The 20700-nt window shown below is 45.4% G+C and overlaps 1 protein-coding gene across 1 annotated transcript in view; it reads right to left on the bottom strand.

Moving 5' to 3' along the window:
* Positions 1–19057, bottom strand: part of AGPAT5 (1-acylglycerol-3-phosphate O-acyltransferase 5) — a 638261-nt gene extending 619204 nt beyond the window's left edge. The window contains exon 1 of the mRNA XM_085610831.1: positions 18559–19057. Within this exon, the coding sequence (XP_085466957.1) occupies positions 18559–18777 (219 nt within the window). The 5' untranslated portion in view covers positions 18778–19057. The remainder of the gene's footprint in view (positions 1–18558) is intronic.
* Positions 19058–20700: the final 1643 nt, after the last annotated feature.

Here is a 20700-nt window from a genome sequence, read left to right as displayed (position 1 = left end):
GCAATCACTAAGAGATTGTACATCTCAGCGAGCTGAACTACTAGCATTTAAAATGGCACTTGAAAATACGGATCGCAAATTCCCCACACTCATAGTGTGCGATTCTTTTTATTGTGTTCAATCATACACTGAATATTTACAGAATTGGCTTCAAAATGGTTTCAAAGATGCAAAAGGTGGCACAATCAAGCATAAAACGCTTTGGGAACAAGTAGTTGTGAAACGGACTACAAAAGACTCACGTGATACACACGCTGAGTCATCAACCTGATGGCGTTCACGTTGAAGGGAATTCATTGGTTGATGAAGCCGCGAAAGGGGCTGTGCAAACGGCTTCCATAGCTGCAATCCCTCGTTCAAAAACGAAAATAGACAGTGAAATAATACTGGCTGTCAATGCTTCATGCAAAACAAGCGGTGCAGCGTTACCTAAAACGTTTCCACTCAAATACTCATATATAATTGATGCGGACAGCGTTCCGTTTGCTCGAATCCCTGGAGTGGGGGATAGGGTAATACCAAACATGGAACAAAGAGCAGCTTTGATTTACGAAGCACATCTGGGAGAGGGTCTGACACATGAGGGGATCTCTAAAACAATTTTAAAACTGAAAGAGATGTACTGGTGGCCAGGGATGAATAAACTGATTCCCACTTTCATCAATGAATGCATAGACTGCAATAGAGATCACAGTACAGAACACCACCAGGCACCTGTCTACAACGTAGCCAGCCCAGTACAGACACCATTGTTAGACAGCATTAGACTATCTACATGCAGCCATCCCTGTGGATGAATGCAGTCCCAGAAATACTAAATCAAGGATCCTTTGGATGTGGCCTCAGCGCTCGGCTGACGCTTGAACTGTTATAAAAGATTTGCGAGTCTTTAGCGGCACATACGCATTTGGCACACTACATTCTGACCAGGGTCCTGCATTTAGCTCGCGAGCTTACAAAAAAGCCATGGCCAGTTTGGGCGTAGCATTGCGGTATTTTTCTCCACTCCATCCTGAGAGAAATTCTGTTTTGGAAAGAAAAAAATCGAGACATAAAGCAGTCTATAACAGCTAGGGTATTAGTTTCGGGTGATGGGTGGGCCAAACATCTTTATGGGGTCCAACGCTCATTAAACAATTTGCCAAGAAGTTCTCTAGGGGGTGTCACTCCATATGAAGTCCTGTTTGGAACTAGAATGTTGATTCCGGACCTTGACATGAAAGGCACAGTGGTGGAAAATAAAAAGTTTGATATCAAAGATCGTTTGGCTGTTTTACAGGACTTAAATGAACTAAGATCGAAACAAAGCAACGTGTTCCTGAAGCCAACCACCACTGGGGAAAAACCAACCGTCCCAGCAAGGCCTGTCTGGATCCCAAAGCTTGGTGATTTAGTCAGAGAAAAGATCGCGAACAAGAAGGAATTTGGGCCTTCATACAGACAACCAGTACCTGTCCTAGCAATCCACGGATCAAGAACAGTACTACTGCCGCCCCTTGCTGGTAAAAAGGAGAAAAGATTTGTGTCCATCGACCTGATCAAACCACACTAGGTGGCCGATACTAAACAGTAGGCCAAGTGGACTCCGACAAGGTAGCAGACGCACTCAGCTGACTACAATCCAAGAGGTTCAAACTGAGAGACTTATCACCTTTGAAGATTCTACAGTGAGAAATAAAGGACTAAGCAACAAAGCTATGGAACTCGTCCCTCTTGAAACCCAAATAACAGTTCGTCCTGATAAACATGTCTACATGTCTACAACGAAGTAACAAGTGATCAACTGGTTCCAGCGATTTCATCGAATCCTGATCCGATTCCAACCATTGACGGAACAGCCTCTGGCTATTTCATGAACTTTGATATGTTTTCTGAGGATCCCAGCTAACCTAAAACGACGCCAGCACAAAGAACTTTCAAAGAACAAGCAACAGACTTTTTTCATCTCCTGAAAAAGACTTATCTGGTTTCACCATGGATTGAACTATGGATTGTTTTGGGAATATTCTTCTTTCTACTTTGGTTAGCTCTGGTAATAATTCTGGGTATGCCGATAAATGGAAGATCTATTCAAATGGACACAGCAAGTAAAAGAGTGAACTTACTTCTCCAGCCACACAAATCATCCCATCGTGAAGCAAGAGACTTGTCAGCAGTGAACATCACAGCTGTTCCTATACCAGATGGTACAGTTTGGGACAGAACTGAATATGAATTATTTGGCCCGTTGGAACATTTGAGGATTCCACACTTCTTTAAAGTTTCATTAAGTGACTTTATTGCCTCTAGTACCTTTTCTGATGATTGGGACTTCGGGACGGTTAATAACATGATGTCTGGTCTAGAAATATCTGCAGTATTCACAAATCATGAATATTTAGACGGTTCATCAGACTATGAACAAATGTATGGTTATAACCACTATGGTCATCATTTCTTGCATAAAACTGCATCACCTAGAAATGTATTTACGTATAACCAATGGGAACATTGTCCTACACCTCCAAAGGGTAGCGCAAAAACATTTGCAATGAAATTTCCATATTTTTCGGGGTTCAACTTATCAAATCCAGAATTGTTTTATTTTAAGAATGGGAACAAGACAGGAACGAAAAATATGTTGACCAATACGAAACAGATTTATTCTGCAGCCTTTATTGCCCAACTGTCTAGACAGGGTTTTGACTTTTGGAAAGCCAACATTGAGACAAAATCTGTCTGGGGCACAAAAGATTGGCAAGTGCAGGGGGTAGAAGCTTTGTTTAGAGCCTGTATCATCCATGAGCAAATTACGTTTTTTGAATGACACTGTCCAAAAAACGTCATGCCTTGGGTTAGCCAAGATCAAAGACATGAACACACCGACAATACCTATACCTGCAAGCAATAGCACTACACGGGGGGAGGCAGACGTACATAATATTTTGTATCACAACAGATCAGATCCAGAATGGAAAAAATGGGTGATCTGGCCCACAGACATAAACAACTGTCAAGATCGACTCCTGAACAAAACACCGGGTTTCACTATCAATAGGCCAGACCCACGCTATGTTCAAAGACAGCATCCATGGGTAGAAACAACAAACAGTGTAGGGAAACTCTGCCTTGATTGGCTACAGGAAGCTACACTGCAGGATGTAAAACAACACTTATCTTTACTTTAAGAAGGCGCAGACCTTAGGGAATTCTTGCTAGGACCAAGAAAACCACGTCAAAAACGTTTCATATATGCTGGTATTTACGCTGCTTATAATGAAATATGGAAGATTATCCAAGCAGAGACAGCAGAACGAATACGAGAAATTGATCGTATTAATTTAGAGAAATCTCTCTCTGTAGTAGACAATGGGTTAACGACTCTGTCGTCCAGGATATATTCATTGGACAGCATTGTGTCTTCAGCCATAGACATCATGGAAAAAGACTTGGTCATGTTGTAACATGGTCAGCCTCAGCTACGTTCTATCATGCTATTAGGCTGGACGCTTCAAAACTTGTGTGCAGGATATGTGCCTTGGCGTTTAATCAACACTAGGTCACTGTTTTCAGAATTCAATCTCACTGATAAACAGATCAAACTGGCCCAAAGGGGAGCAGACTATACGGTGCTGAGCATTGAAAAACTGGGAAAATTACCATTCACGGTGGCAGAAAAACCAGCTACTGAGGGGATTATACATGGTAAAATTACTCTGCCTGTTACAACTTTCCATTTTCAATATTGCCTAAAACATATAGCAGCAGGCAAATATGAAAGGTTGGGTAAAGAATACATCAAGACATCTTGGGATTTACCTTACACACAGATGTTGGAGTGGGGGGCGTGAAGTGTTTCTTAGCGGTACAAAGTATGAAAACGCACTAAGCGGTTCTCTCCTTTGTCAGGGTATTAATTAACACGGGGCCTGCGATGGTTCCACTACGAACTTATCCTGTCACCTGCAAGGCTCACCAGCTGCAGTGATTAATCCAATGTTTGGACTACTTTCGAATGGTAGTTACCTCATGTTGAATGATCACAGCTGCTGTGGCATGTTGCCAGGTATCCCGTATCTAGTAACGGTTACATCCAGGGTCACTTGCTGCATGCAAGTCTTGTTTCCACAATTAGACAGTCAGGGAGTCGCCTCCATGGCCTTCACTGAACATCTCTTCTATACGAATTGATACTCTGAGCAGAATGAAAGCCATTCTTTTACAACAAACTGTGCCACTGACCTCAGCCAAAGAAACCTATGATCTACAAGTCGCAAGGACTTCTGCCGAGATACATGCCCTTTTGAATATAAACTGCCCTATACATTTCTCAGAAATGTAGGAACGTATCTTAAACATGTCTGATATAAGCGGTATTGTACATGTATTTAAGACCGTGTGTTCAGGACTGTTAGCACCTTTTCAAGCAGTCCTCAGAATAATTCCCAACTTTGTGCACTCTGTGTTTGGCTGACTGCCACTACTTTTTGGACTTGTTGCAGGGATCCTATTTTTGCTCCTACTGCTCCGATATGGCAAGCCAAATCATCAGCGTCACTCCGAGCACCAAAGAGAGATCTCTATTGGAAATGAAGTGTCGTGAGCGCATTGTCCAAATTTTGGGTTTACCTCGTCTAAGAGAATTAAATACCACATGGTTTCTGTCATTCAGACCAATTTGGCAAGTTTGCATCTTAACTGTTCTACGCTGCCTGCTTTGCGGTGAAGAATGCATGCTAGACATCTGTCTAACACTCCCATCAGTCATGCCTATGGATATCGATACTCTGCTGGACCCTGTAACGGCCCATGCTGTGTGCTGTCCCCCAGCAGCTACCAATCCTGATGACGGCATTCATTGAGATCTCACAGACGCAAATTGCTACTGCTGAGGTAAGAGAGGAAACAACAGGCACGCAGGTAACATCCGATACGAACATTGCACATGCGACCAATGCTGAAGGCGATGCTTCACATCTATGTGCGGTTAGTCTTCTAAACGAGGTAATCCAACTCTCAACTACAACAGTAGACGACTTTTTGTCTACAGGATTAGAAGATTTCATGTTTTCTCCATCCTTATACACTGACTTTTGATTCAGCACACAGTGTACCGGGAAGACTTTGAATTTGGCCTTCATTTTTCAAAACAAAGACTAAACTTGGAACTTTTTCCTAAGATTAATGGGTTTGTTTTCCTCCAAATTGTAATTTATTCTTTTTATGGCACAGTAATCTTCTTATAGTAGAACTATTCATAAAGAACGGAAATCTTTTAGAGACTATATGTCACCTTGTCAAACACAATTGATTTATGTAACTTGAGATGAAATGGTTTCGGCTTTTTTCTTCTGTATTTACGAGCCATTTCATAACGTATATATGTATGTTCATTCATTTAGCATTCAATGTAAATATATGCTTAGAATGAAACATTGCTTTGATATGTACAGCACCAGTGCATTTTTATGCATGGCAACAGTTTTTATGCATGTTTATTTAAACATGTTCTTAGCCATCCATATGTAGCTATCTTTTAGATATGTTTAGCATGTTTAGGATTTAGTAATGTCGTTCATACGAAAGTGGAGTGGGTGTTGTGTGTCGATTTAGATACCGTATATAGGTTTCCCGATTTATGTCCTTATTTAGGCACCATTCGCATTGCCCATATTTAGGCCGAGAATTCCTACCCTTATTTAGGCATTATCCATGCTACCCAAATACAGGCATGGTCACTTACATCCGTTCATCTACGTCACAACGAGTTCTTGGAAAACCAGACTCTTAAGCCTTTAGGACTTCCCCTTGCTTGGATATTGATTTCTCCAAGAACTCATTTATTATGCATGAACATCTAATCCTTAGGGGTTCATTCATGACGTTCTTCTGCCCGACTTTTACATCAATACTGGCATTCCTAAACACCTTCAAGGTATAAATATATCTTCACTTACCATGGCAAACCACGGTTCGACTGCATACTTGCACGACGCGCCTCACCACGGCAAGTTTGGAAGGAAGTCAAGTCCCTGCCTGACGCACTGACCAGACGCGGTCATCCTCCTCGCAGAGAATCCAGCTCCAGTGTTTCTGACTCCTCTTGCGGGGTGTTAGAGATCAAGACTCAGAAAGAGATTCCAACCTCACTCATTCTAAGGTATGGAGCGGACTAGAACCTAGAGGGACTTTTGGCAAATCTTGGCAGCTATAGCTAAACTAGACTATAGACAAACAGCACCTACTACTTTACCTCGTACTACACTTAGGTTAAGTACACTGAGGTAGAACTAGCTAGAAGCATCAGATGAGTATTAACATTTTAGCCTGTGTTATTTATGTATGTATTTTATGAATATCTGTCATAGCTACACACCATGCTATTGCAGTATTATTTTATCTTACTGCTAACGCTGTACATATTTTACTTAGCATTCTGTCTTACGATTATAGCAGTTCATATCTCTTGCATGAGAAATAAGACTGTTCAATAAACCCTTTTTATTGAAACGCCCGTCTAACTATTTCTGTGTAAATCTGTAGAAACTAAGCATGCACGATTGACTGAGTGAAACTGTTATCTATGGTTTCCACGATTCTGAGATTGTTCCAATTCTAAGGGAAACAAAGTTGTCATGTTTATGCGGTTGTCAGAAACTAATTCCTTCTTGTTTATTCGAGAAGTTTCTAGTGAACTCTGAGTTAGCTGGTACACACAAGTAATTAAGTTTAATGTACTCGATAGAGACATATTGACCTCAGTCCTATGTCCAAACTATAGTCTATCGGGGGCTCATTGCCGTCACGCGGACTGATGCACACCCCATCCCCCTAGCCGATCAGCTCATCGACCGGTTGGGAGCGGCCAGATCCCGGAGTATGTTCGATTTAACATCAGGGTACTGGCAGATCGCCCTAACCGAGGGGGCCAAAGAAAGATCTGCATTCTCGACCCCGGACGGGCATTACCAGTTCCGTGTGATGCCCTTCGGCTTGAAGAATGCCCGTGCCACGTTTCAGAGGTTGGTCAACCAGGTGTTGGCCGGGCTGGAGGAATTCAGCGCCGCCTACCTGGACGACATCACAGTGTCCAGCTCCAGTCGGACGAACATCTGAAGCACCTCAGGGAAGTGTTGAGGGTGCTGCAGACGGCAGGCCTCACGATTAAGGCCAGTAAGTGCCAGATCGGGCAGGGGTCGGTGGTGTACTTGGGACACCAGGTAGGGAGCGGCAAGGTGGCGCCCCTACAGCCCAAGATCGACACCATTCTGGCTTGGGAGCCCCCCCCCCCCCCTCCCCCAAGACCCAGACAGAGGTGTGTGCCTTCTTAGGACTCACCGGATACTACTGGAGGTTTGTTAAGGGGTATGGCACCATCGTGGCCCCCTTAACTGAGCTGACTTCCACAAAGCAGCCGAAAAAGGTGATCTGGACTGAGCCCTGCCAGAGGGCGTTTGATACCCTGAAGGCTGCCATGTGCACGGCCCCCGTGCTCAATGCCCCCGACTTCTCCAAAGAATATGTCGTGCAGACCAACGCATCAGAGCATGGAGTGAGAGCGGTGCTCTCACAACTGAACGAAGAGGGCCTGGACCAGCCGGTAGTCTTCCTTAGCAGGAGGCTACTCCCCAGGGAGCAGAGGTGGAGTGCCATAGAAAGGGAAGCTTTCGCTGTGGTCTGGTTACTGAAGAAGCTGAAGCCCTACCTGTTTGGGACTCACTTCCGGGTTCAGACTGACCACAGGCCCCTCAGGTGGTTAATGTAGATGAGGAGGGAGAATCCAAAACTGCTGAGGTGGTCCATCTCCCTACAGGGAATGGACTTCACGGTAGAAAAGAACACAGTCTGGGGACAGAACAGGCCGACGCAGATGGCCTGTCCCGGTTCTTCCGCCTTAGTGAGAACTCCCAGGAGTGTGGGTAGTTCCCCCTACTTTCAGCTGGAGGGGACGTGTGTTAGACTTGGCATCTTTTGGCATGTTTCCCGAGTTTTTTGCTTTCTGCCCTCCCGGTTTTGACTCTGTTTTTGCTGGTATAACGTTTCTGCGTGCTTTTCGCACTGCTGATCGGCGGTAAAGCGCTGGTGCTCCTGTGGTAAATTGTGTTCTGATTGGATGTGTGACTTACTGGTCAGTCCCGAGTAAAGGGCACTGCAGGTTCCGGGGCTTGTGAGTCAACCGCTACTCGTGGGCCTGCAGCACGGATTGTGCCACCCACGTACGTAGCCCGAAAAAGGTATAAGTGAATGAAGTTTGGTATGCCTGAACTCAGCATCTAAAGACGCAGCCTTTAGCGAGGGTGCCCTTTTTATTCTGAGTTCATAGAGGCCACTTTTAGAAAGTGGGTATTATTTTGCTTGGTCATCCCGTATGCCTCTATTGGAATCTGGATTGCCTGTCTGGGTTTTGGAGGACAGAAGGCTGGGGGACTGGAGGGGCTCCAGATCGTCTGGATAGGTCAGGAAAGGGCTGATTAGACCAGGGCTGGGATGGGGGAGGAATTTCCTTGTACCTCAAAGGGCCTGGTCTGCCTCTGACAAAGGAATCTCCACCTCCTGCCAGGAATTCACGCCAGAGAAGGCCCAACTGGTTCTGGCCGGACACCAACACCCTCTGCCTGGCAGATCAAAGGATTTTTGTTTACAAATGCTGGGTCCCAGACCCCTGAATATTAGAACTCACCTGGATCAAGAAGACTGGAGAAGCGCCGAAGAAACTGCTAAGAGGAACGACCGCTTCGCTGCGTGCTTTGCTGTGCTGACCTGCAGTGGCTGCTTCTGTCGTGGGCAGTGAAAGGCCTGGACTGGACTTTCTGCAACCGAATTGGTGAGACTCTCCAAGGTATTGAGGTAGAGCTTGCCCCTTGTTCACAAGTCTCAGGAACAGCTAAGACTTCAGGTTCTTCGACCCGCAGCACGGGGGACTGTGTGTTTTGTGCTGCAACCCAAAGAACGCCACTCAATGACGTCTATGACGACCCTGCCGAACCCGTCCTCTGAAGGCACCGCCGCAATGCAACCCTGGTCTCACCGAGGACACCTGCTGATGCCATCACCAAGCCGCTGCTCGCACCGCGACCTGTGGGCACCGCACTCTGCACCGCCTTGCTTCATGCCGAAGCTTTGGCACCGCAGGGGGCACCGCCACCACACTGCGACCCTGGTCTCACTGAGGACGCCTACTGACGCCATCACCAAGCTGCTGCTTACACCGCGACCTGTGGGCCCACACTCTGCACCGCCTTGCTACACTACAACGCCGTGGCCTTCCTGATGCCGCCACCTTCCGCCAAAATCGGCGCCGCTGCTTGCACCTTGGTTCGGGGGCACCGCTGGTAAGTTATACTATGCACCGCCCTCATCCCACACCGCAGCCTTGGCCCACCGATGCCGGTGTCATCGACTCCAGTTCGTCAGCCGACGACAGCGCTCCAGCAACGACAATGCCGCTGCTTTCACCATGACCTGCTAGCACCGTGACGAGCACTGCCTCCATCTCGCACCACAACCCTGGTCTCACCGACGACGCCCTCTGATGCCGCCACCCAGCCACTGCTCGCACCGTGACCTGGGGGCACTGCACGCCGAACCGCTGCACTTCGCACCGCAGCACCCGATGCCTGTTGGCACCAGCGCTCCTGATCCCATCATGGAGGAGCTCGAACTGCAACGCAAGTGACTTCAAGGACCCCATCGCCCTGCATCTCTGAAAGGTACTGTTTGCGGGTCTTCCCGACACCGTAGTTGGCCGCGACCCCGTGGTCAGCCAGAACTGTTTTCAGATTTGTGTGCTCACTACGCCATGGAAGCCCGGACGGAGCTATCCACCCAAGGAACTCTTTTTAATCAACGTAGTTTTTGAACTGTGAACTTTTAAGTATAGTATTGTGGAGTTATCATCGTTTTTGGTCTTGTTTTAATTATATAAAAATAGTGGATATTTTTCTAAACTGGTGTGGTGTCCTTTTGTAGTGCGTACGCTGTATTACTGTTGGTTATGTGCAAATGCTTTACACACTGCCTCTAAGATTAGCCTGGCTGCTCGTGCCAAGCTACCAAGGGGGTGAGATGGGGTTATTTTAGACGTGTAACTCCCTTATCCTGACTAAAGTGGTGGTTTCTGCCCCGCTTTGGCGCAAGTCTCAGCTAGCCAGAAATCCCATTTCTAACATGGCCAGACTCTGGAACACAATGCCCTTACACCTCGGGATGGAACCCCATCATTTTCCCTTCCGAAAACTTCTCATGACTTGGCTTTTCCAACACTCTTTCCTATAACCCATTACTCTCCTTGACAAGGTAATCCTGCATCCCTTGCTTGGCTGCTAGAGTTGGGATGCCTCCGGGTAGCTATGCGCTCTACAAATGCTAAATAATAAAAATTATAATATTAATAATGAAGGGCTGTTGGTAAGCATTTGGCTTCCTGCACATTCAATTGTTATCGTTTAATCTAGTAAAAACGTATATCCATAACTAGAAAGGTAAGCTTGCCCTACTTTTTAACAGAATTTATGAACATATGTGAAAATGTATTTCTTCCCAGCTTCCAGGGCTTTAAGTGGGCAAGGTACTGCCGGTGCTGAGCACCAACAGTTTTTAGGTCTCGCCTACGCAGCGCGCATGCGCTGATTAGGAGGGCCTTTAGCCGTCGCTCTGCTCATTTTCAAGCACACACTTGTGCTTGTGGCGGCATCCATCTTGCGGGAGCGAGCATGGGCGCGCCACAAGCATGAGTGCAGTGCTTGAAAATGAGCAGACTGCTCTCCCAAGCGCGCGCGCCTCTCTCCTCGCCCACACGTCCCGGCCACTCACTCGCTCCGCCGTCTCCTTTTTTTGCTTGCTCTTCTTCTCTTTTCTCGTCGAGCCCTCTCTCTTTCTCCCTCCATTTACCCATCCTTGCATCTCCTTCTTGCTCTCTTCTCCACTGTCCATATGTTGTTCTCTCTTTCGTCTCTCCTTTGTCCAGGTTTCTCTCCTTTTTTTCTCTCTGAAACACCTTTTCTCCCCTTTCATTTGTCCACCTACTTCTCTCCCTAATCTCCCTTAATCCCACTCTCCAATGTCTGGTGTGCCTGCAAAATATTTTGGGCTGCACCAGTATGAGATTTGGGTGTGTTTCATAATAATAAAAGGGGCACCAATGACTTGTCCCCCATCCCTTGATATAGTCTGCCAAATTCCAGGGCCTGGACAATCCTCCAATGGGATAAAGATAGGCAGCACCAGGCCAGAGACATTTGTTTACTCAGGATCGTGACTTCTTGTGGGAAAAACATTCAAAATTCCTATTCCTCAAAAAAATGTATCGGCAACCACAGGACCAAATTAAATACAGCATTAATGTTGTATCATCTGTGTTACCAGCATCATTAAATTACATGACAGTGATAAAAACGCATAAATCCTTGACTATATAGACTAGTTTTTAAAAACGTTCACAGCTTTGCGTTCAGATATCAAATGAGTGTAGGTTTGATTTAGATTTGCACACATTTTATACATATATTTACATTCTTATACGTATAGTATCTACGTTCTAACAGCTTTGGCTGTAAAGTAGGTTAATTCCTTTTACATAAGGGACAGTAAAGGGTTGCATCACCACTTCTTGTGGCACTTTCCACAGGTCACTGCATATGATATAATTACATAAGCTAATTAGTAGCCACACAATTGTTTTAGGACGTGCCCTCGTGCTACCCAAACAATCACTCTCGACCTGACATAGCAAACACGAGGGCCATGTGTTACCTGGAAGAGCTGTTCAAACCATCACTGCAGAACGTTTTTGGACTCAATCGTGTTACCTACTGTTTGTATGTCAACACAAACCCATCTTGGCACATTTAAGTGCAAGATAGCACTTTTAAACCCCGTGGGTGTAGAAGGACCACCACAATACCTTTTACCAGAGGCCTACCTCACATAAAATGCACACTCAAGTCACCATGAACTCCCTGATCTGTCAACAGCTCACTACTTCACATCAAAAAGAACTGGCAACAGAGCAGCTTAACCTGCACAAGGCACATGAACCATCAAAGGAATGCTAGCCCCACTCTTGCCAGTGGGGGGACAGGATGTGGCCTAACGGCCAGAGTTGCCGCATTTGGAGATGTGAAACCAGGTTCGAGTCTAGGTATGGGCTCAACATCCTGTGATTCTGTCCAAAAAGATTTGGCTTAGGCAGCACTCCCGTGTGTAACAAGCTAGGTCATTTGTACTCCATATACATTACAGACCAGTAGCAGTATTATAACTGTTATTCAAATGCAAAAGATGTCCAAAGTTCATATGTAACTTTGCAGGATATTCACAAAATTTTAGTGATGATGAAATGACGATCCAACTAGATTCCAATAAAGTTGATGATTTTTAATGTTCTTCAATGCATGTGGTATAAGAAAGAATAGCCAACACGTGTTTTGTCTGTACATAGTGAGTACAACGACTTTTTCAAGGCTGTAAGATGGAGACATGCAAAAAAGTTCTATATAAGATATTTAAAAAAGACAATTCAAACAAGTACATCTGTATAAAAAGGCTGTACAGTCCAAGATACATAAGTCTTGTAAAGACAATAACAAAATGACAGACATAGAGCTAGACAAGGCGAGAATATATGGCCTTGTTAGGAATAAGGCTTCCATAAGGGTTCAAAAGTGATGTGAATAATTATAGAAGTGCAAAGCGGAAAAACCCAAGGTTTGTGAAAAGAAAGGAAAGAAGAATGGAAAACACCGAGAACCATAGAATCCGAAGCAAAAAAGTATATAAAACAAGAAAGTCAAGACTAAGCATGCTTGGTCACAAATATCCTAAGATAAGAGAATGATGTGATAAGAGAAAAGACCACAATGGCTTGAATATAGGAGAATAATATATTACGAATGATAAGAAAGTAAAAGTATGAATAATGATCTATATTAACAGGATGTACATCATATAGATGAGATCCAGAAAGGAAGCATAATATGAATAGGAAAGAAAGAGCTATGAAAAACCATAAGGATGTAGACATACCAATTTCCGGACTGTGTAAGCGATGCGTATAGTCATCATTAGTTAAGACTATAACAGTATAGTTCCACAGAAAAATGTTGTTAACAAAAGTAATCCGTCTGGACAAAACTAAAATAAAAAAATGAAGAGAAAAAAATAAGTGCCAGAAAATGAAAAAGAAAAAGTCCCATGGTCCTATGTGAGCAAATTGTCTAATATCCTAAGATATGGGAAGAATCGGACACTATTATAGAGCAGCAGGTATAAATCTAAAAGCATATTAAGAACTAAAAATAGCGATTATAATCGCTGTGGAGCAACACCTAGAAATATGTGTAAGAGTAATGTGTGTAACAAGGATATCACCCTTAGTCATGACTTCCCAAACAAAAGCCAACGGGACAAATCCCATGACACCACAAAGATGTATAAATACAAGTAAATCACACTAACTATGTTTTTGAAACATAAATAAAAAGCATTGTCATTTACAATGTCAATAGCTTAAACTCGCGTAAATGCGAGACCTATTGCATTACAAATGCTTGTTAAAAGGGGGCATCGAAACGGATCACCATCGGCCTCTGTTTTTGTGCCCTGGCACACACACTCCGGTTTTTTCACGAAAGGTAGCTTTAAAGTGAGCATGCGGACTAGTGTGAAAAAGATGTATGCATGCTCACTTTTCATTAATTGAGCAGTTGGGGGGTGACGTGACACCAGGTGAGTGCTGAGGCAGGAAGGGGATCCTTTAAAGAGACATTTTCTCTCTGGATATCCATCAGCTTCGCCAGACCAGCAAAAAGATCATTGTGCCAGCCACTGAGGAAATCCGATCGTCGGGACCACAAGGGACTGGAGTGGACCACCACAACCCTGCCCTGTCCACTGGAGTCAGAGCTCGCAGTAGAAGACCAGCAGTATCCAACCACCAGTGCGACCCTGCTCTGCCCTTTCAGAGCAAGCAACCGGCTTGCACAATGCAGTGGAATCCAGCCACAAAGGAAGCGTTTCTCCTTCCCCTTCCAACAGGATTTGCAGAGGAACAAGCCTGCGTGATCCTGCCCCAGCCCTAAAAGCACAAGGAATTTTCAACTCCGAGCAAAGATGTGGATGCTGTACCGTTTTATTTCTCCTTGCTAACTTCATGGTGTGTCACAGTATTTGTATAACCCTATTATAGATTCAGGTGTGACAAATACTCGCCATATTTGTACAACTTTAGGTTCATCCCACAATACACATGCTGAGATGTGGGAGGTGTGTTTGTTTTCCCGCAAGACACGGTTGCAACACTATGTTTGCAGAATAGAGAGATACATTCCAGTTACACATGGCACTCACCAATTGCCTGGTATCGGTCAATGAATGATGTCAGCATAATTTACAGCCTTTACTTACACTATGTCGAGGAAGACATTAACGAACAATACCTCAGACATTCTCCTGCCCCTGCGTACTCTTCAAGGACAGGACTGCCCATCTGGCAGTAAGTGACACTTTAAGTTTTGAGAGTATAGCTCTTCCACCAGTGCACACCACATTCTACGCTTTATTTTGTAGGTGCAAATGAACACCTTTTTTTCAATGGCTTTGCTTAGGCAACGGTTTGTCTATAATTTTCTCTTCACCTTGACTAAGAGCCTTTACATCTCACGGTTACCACAGTTCACTCAATCAAAACCCATCAACAAGAGAATTTTTAACAGAACATGGTCAACTACCTATGTCACGGGTGTTACCTATTGCCCCGATTACTTACCGGTAATCTTCATTACTCCGAGTCCTAGTCTTCCTCGCCACAGTATTCACATATGAGCCTCAGGCTCCACACAGAACTCCAAGTTAAATTAAAAGAGCAGCGCTCTAGTCTCCCCTCCCTCCTCCAATATGGCCCCCAGTGTCTTCAGCCAATCCCATAAAGGGATACATAGCAAACATCACGACCTGATACACAAAGCCGCAGACATGAAGCCACCACCAGGGCCGGGAGGGAAGGGAAACTATACTGTGGCGAGGAAGACTAGGACTCGGAGTAATGAAGATTACCGGTAAGTAATCGGGGCATTACCTCCTCGTCCAGTCTTCCTCGCCACAGTATTCACATATGAGCCGATACCAAAGCAAACAGCTTCATGTAAGGAAAAGACCACACCAAAAACCAGTGAAAAACAAAATTTAATAAACAGAGGTACAGTAATCAAAGACACCTCTCAAGGCATCCCCGCAGTCAGAACAGAAGATGCAAATGAAACAGAACCCCCACCCCCAACCTGGAGGCGGTAATGGGACATGAATGTATGAGGTGAAGACCAAGGAGCAGCCCGGCAAACATCCTCCATGGACACCCCTTTGAAGGAGGCCCAAGACACCGCAACAGAGCGGGTGGAACGTCCCTGAACAGGAAGGGAGGGAACTTCAGAAACCGAAGCATACGCCAACAAAATGGCCTCCTTAATCCATCGACTGATCGTCGAGAGGGAGGGTTTCAGACCCTGACGTGACAAACCATAATTGACAAACAAGTTGTCCACTTTGCAAAATGAAGACGTGCGTAACAAATATATCAATAAAGCACGACGAACATCCAAGAGGTGCAACAGGGATTGCTCATCCGAGGAAGGATCAGGACAAAGACATGGAAGCACCACCTCAGAAGACCTGTGAAAATAAGAATCCACTTTCGGAATGAACGCTGGATGAGGGCGCAACACCACCCTGTCCGCCAAAACCAACAAAAAGGGAGCAGAACGGAGGAAAGCACCCAACTCACCCATACGTCTGGCAGAAGCAATCGCCACAAGAAACACCACCTTGAGTGTTAAAAACTTCAACTCCACCGACTCCAAAGGCTCGAAGGGAGCCAACTGCAAGGAGCGCAAAACCAAAGGCAGGTCCCAAGGTGGAGGACACATAATAGGACGGGGGCGTTGGAAAGATGGAGACTTAAAAAGTCTAGCAACCAAAGGCGAAACAGAAATTAAAGGGAGGACATGGAACGCCTGGATCGCAGCCCACTGAGCCCGAAGAGTTGAAATGGCCAAGCCCAGCACAAATCCATCATTCAAAAAATCCAAAATGCGAGCCGGATCCAAAGAAGCCACAGACAGATCGCGACCCAGACACCAAGAAACAAAATTATCCCAGTGTTTTGCATAGGATTTAAGAGTAGAAGGTCTCCTGGATCGTTGAATGACCCCAGCCACAGTCAATGAACAGCCAGTTCGCATCAACGAATCCCTTTCAAGAGCCAGGCCCGCAGACCCAAAGAACGGAACACAGGCAGAGGAAGAAGAGGACCCAACAGAGGATAAGGACTGAATGGCAAGGCCCACCCCGGAGACACAGCTAATTCCAACATCAGGGGATACCAAGGGCGACGCATCCAACCCGGAGCAATGAGAAGTACAAAGGACCCCTCCCTCTTGACCTTCTGCAAGACCGCCGGAATCAGGGGAACAGGAGGAAATGCATACAATAGACCCTTCGGCCAAGGAAACGACAGGGCATCCACCCTCCATGCATCCCGGCAAGGCATAATTGTGCAAAAGCAACGGATCTTGAAATTGTCCTGGGAAGCAAAGAGGTCGACAATCGGACAACCAAACATCCGCTGCAACCTCCTGAACATCACATGTGTCAGGGACAAAGAGCCCATGGAGGGAAACACCCGGCTCAGACAATCCGCCACAGTGTTCTCCACGCCAGGAAGATAAATGGCAGATAGGGACTCCAGATTCAACTCCGCCCAACAACAAATCCGACGGCTGAGGCAACTGAGGGATTGAACCCTGCACCCACCCTGATGGTTTATATATGACATCACCACTTGATTGTCCGTTCGAATTTGCACATGGTGACCCTGAACCAGATTCGAGAAATCCAACAAACCCAGAAGGACGGCTTTCAGCTCCTTGTAGTTGGAGGAACATGACAAAACCGACTGAGGCCAAACCCCCTGAGTCGTTGAATCCCCCAGAGTAGCACCCCACCTTCAAAAAGCGTGGAAAGGAACCCTTGTCTACATCCAGGAACGCGCAACGAAGAAACAGCACAATGAAATTCCAGGAAGAAACTGAGGCGACCCCCAACCGGATCCGAAAGCAACCGAACTTGTTGCTCCATTATAGCCAGGGTAGAAGAAACATCCTCCCCCTGGTCCATCAGGTCGTGATGTTTGCTATGTATCCCTTTATGGGATTGTCTGAAGACACTGGGGGCCATTTTGGAGGAGGGAGGGAGGGGAGACTAGAGCGCTGCTCTTTTAATTTAACTTGGAGTTCTGTGTGGAGCCTGAGGCTCATATGTGAATACTGTGGCGAGGAAGACTGGACGAGGAGGTAATGTTGAGCTTCATAGTTGGTAAAAAAATAAAATAAAACACACAAAGTGTGACATCTTCTAGCAGTGGCAACCAGGCATTACAACATGTGAGGAGTCTTCCATCAGAACAGCAAGCTTTAGGTCTCGGGTGAACAGCGCAGACATAATCCATTCATCAGCATGTTCAGGTACTATTAATACTCCAAGACCATACCCATAATCTTAGAGTTGGAGGTGTGCCGTGCTTGCGCCATGGGGAGAGACCACCAGTCTGCTGAGAACATTTAAATTCGTTGTTCCATCAAGGAGCTAGATAATAGTCACCACTCATCAATTTTCGTATTCATACTCGACGCAGACAGAGTAAGGCAACACTGGGCGTATAGTCCTGGTTATATTCCACAAACTATTAAAAAAAAACTGTCAATCTCATTTAGTCAACGTATCTGCTACACTGCATCAGCAAATTAATAAATAATAAACTGTGTAATGAAAAAGCATTCGAAGTAAATCACAAAAGTATACCAGTATTAAAGGATCAATTAAAAAATCCTATAAGCACTAGGTAATAGAAAGTCAAAAATGCCAACCCAAAATGTGGTTCACGCTATATTGACAGCTACCTACTTACTACCTAGGCCAGCCACTGTCTATTTACGCAGAGAAAGCCCTCCAATTAATTTCGAGACATTGTGCATTTTAGCTTTCGCTGGGTACCCTGTACCCCAAACAAGATCTAAGAAAATCGTCATTTGCTAGCTTCCAACACTTACTCCACCCCTAAATATAACGTCCGGCAAATGCAACACTCAGCACTAAACAGCTGTGTTTTCACTACTTAATGAATTATGCTACTGCGATACAATTTGTGTCTCTCATGGTTTCCCTGCAACCAGCGTGCAGAAAACGCAATGTGCTCTTGTACAGCAGCTACATGACCTTCAGTGGGGGGGATATAAGAATGGGCCTTAAGCACCGGAAGAAGCACACGCGTCCCCACGTGCTGCTGAGAGAGCTTGAGTTAGGAGGAGGGAGGGATGAGAGTAAGAACAGCACTCTCACCTAATTAAACATGGCCTTGAAAGTTCCCTATAATTAGTTATATGAGCGGGAGAGCGGGATCTAAATAAAAGTAGCTTGGGGTGTATTGGTTCCTACTAGGATGGACGTGCGCTGTGCCAAGCTGGATACACTTGTCCTGTGCCATAGTGGGTGTGCGCAATGATTGAGCCGGGTGGGTGTGGCAGAACTCACCTGCACGCCGGTGTAGTTCTCGAAGAAAAAGAGCACCATGCTTTGGTACAGGGTGTAGAGACGGTCATCCACTTGGTGGTATATGCGGGCGGGCAGCATGCAAGAAAGAACGCGCCAGACCCCCCAAGCCAGCAAGTATGTGGGCGCCGAGCCCATCATCACGGCAGTTGGAAGCAGGTAGCGCAAGGAATAGGTGTGCAACACCAGGGACAGCAGCATGGTGCCACTGCAAAGTATGGGCAGCCTCCGATGGCAAGTGAGGTGAGACAGCACAAGCTGCCGGTAGAGTCAGGGTCCAAGTCCCGCCCTCTGTCTTCCTGCGCGTGCCGGGTTTAACGCAGCCTTAGGCTGGCAGGCAGGCAGCATGACCCCTGTTACGGCTGTCAGCCAGTGGGGGTGTGTCACAGTGTATACGTCCTGGCGGCCATGCTGGACGGCTTCATCATAGGCGAGACTGTAAGTGGCAGACATGTTGGGTGTGGGTACAGGCTTCTCATGTACCAGAAGAGGATTCAACCCGCAGGACACTGCTGGTTTAAGCCACACCTAAGATGGTTGCGCTTCCGGTCAATTTTACAATTATGCGGTCTAGTTTGAAATGTCCATAAATTTTTTTGTTTGCGGATTTATACAGCGCGAACTCGACGGTATCGTTAGCTTTTTATAAGAGCACCGGTTACATAACACAAGGACATATTCATGTTTTTTTGGGTAGGCGTGGGGAGATCAAGTAATTTGCCCAGAATCAGATGGTGCTGAGCAGACGCCGAGGCTCGAACTTGGTTTCCTCAGTTCTAAAGTCGGCAGCTTTGGCCATTCATTTCGTCATCTATCATAGGCTATGCTAATAGCCGAATAGACTTTACCGTCAGGGTTCTAACCGAAGGCGGCAATGGGGAGGGTGGTAACAATTGTATCATTCATCAAGCACAGACAAAACCAATTGGTCTTGTGTTAGGCAATATCTTTTGATTTGATTGAAATTATACATATAATCTTCATACCTACAGGGCTTTCAGCCAGCACGCTTCATACTCAATTGGTCTGTTATTGTGTCATTCTTTTACAGTGTAGAATAAAGCCAAGGACAAGAAGGAAGCTTTGTAGGTCTTTATTTTATTCGTTATACTGAAGTCCATGTCATGAAGTGAGCCCATCCTCAAACAACCTCCATGCCCGCCACTCCGTTGCTGAATGGCGTTAAAAACAACCGATCCAGCAACAGGATCGGGTGCAAAAGGAGAAACACCAGCGTTTGTGGGATGCAAAGATTTATATGATAATAACAAGGCGCCCGCAGAGGCGCAAGTAAGAAACACGCGCTAACAAGTCGTGTGCAACTTGCCATTACTAGCATGTAACACATCTTCCCTTTCTCAACAAAAACAAAAAAATACATTAATTGGTAAAATCCTGTAAATACATAGTTTTTTTTTAGACATTCTGCCACTTTTAGTGGTGATACATTCGTTTGCAAGGGATGGTTTTACAGAGCCACCAATCACCCTTGGGCTCACATGGGAACCAAAACACGGATCTGCAGTTTGTTGATTACTAAAATCTTCAGATTGAGGCAGTTGAACATCAGAATGAACATCACCCCAATCAGTGAAACATGAGGTTGCTGCAAATGACTCCTAACAACCTTGCTATGAAATTCACTCAATAAAACCAAGTTTTTTATGGCCCACCATCGCCCATCCTCCAATAGTACGGGTGAGCGAACAACCTTAGTAACTTTGAAAGGGCCATTGAAATTGAATTCCACTTTAGATCATCAAGGTTTCATGTTCTTCAACATGACCCATGACCTAATCTCAATATGTGGAGCACAAATGTTCCTTTTTACTGTCATATTTTGGTTTTCAATTGTGACTTTTGAACTCTAGTTTCTACATCTTTTAGGGTCACTGCCCCACTTAATCTATTAGGTGCTTTACAAGGGACACAAGCCAGTGTGAGCTTGTCTGCCACGTAATAGTGCAAAAGGAGAAACACCAGTGACACCATGTGGTGTATTATGGTATGCCCAAATTTTGTCTTGGAGAAATATGGCTACGCCTTTGTTGCATGTGAGGGCAGTTTAAATACCTTCCTTAATTAATCTTTTGACCCACTCAACAGCTCCATTAGAGCAAGGCG

The sequence above is a fragment of the Triturus cristatus genome, chromosome 6 (genome assembly GCF_964204655.1).
Source record: "Triturus cristatus chromosome 6, aTriCri1.1, whole genome shotgun sequence".
NCBI lineage: Eukaryota > Metazoa > Chordata > Amphibia > Caudata > Salamandridae > Triturus > Triturus cristatus.
The sequence above is the reverse complement of the archived record's forward strand: the minus strand, read 5'-3'. Positions and strand labels throughout refer to the sequence as shown.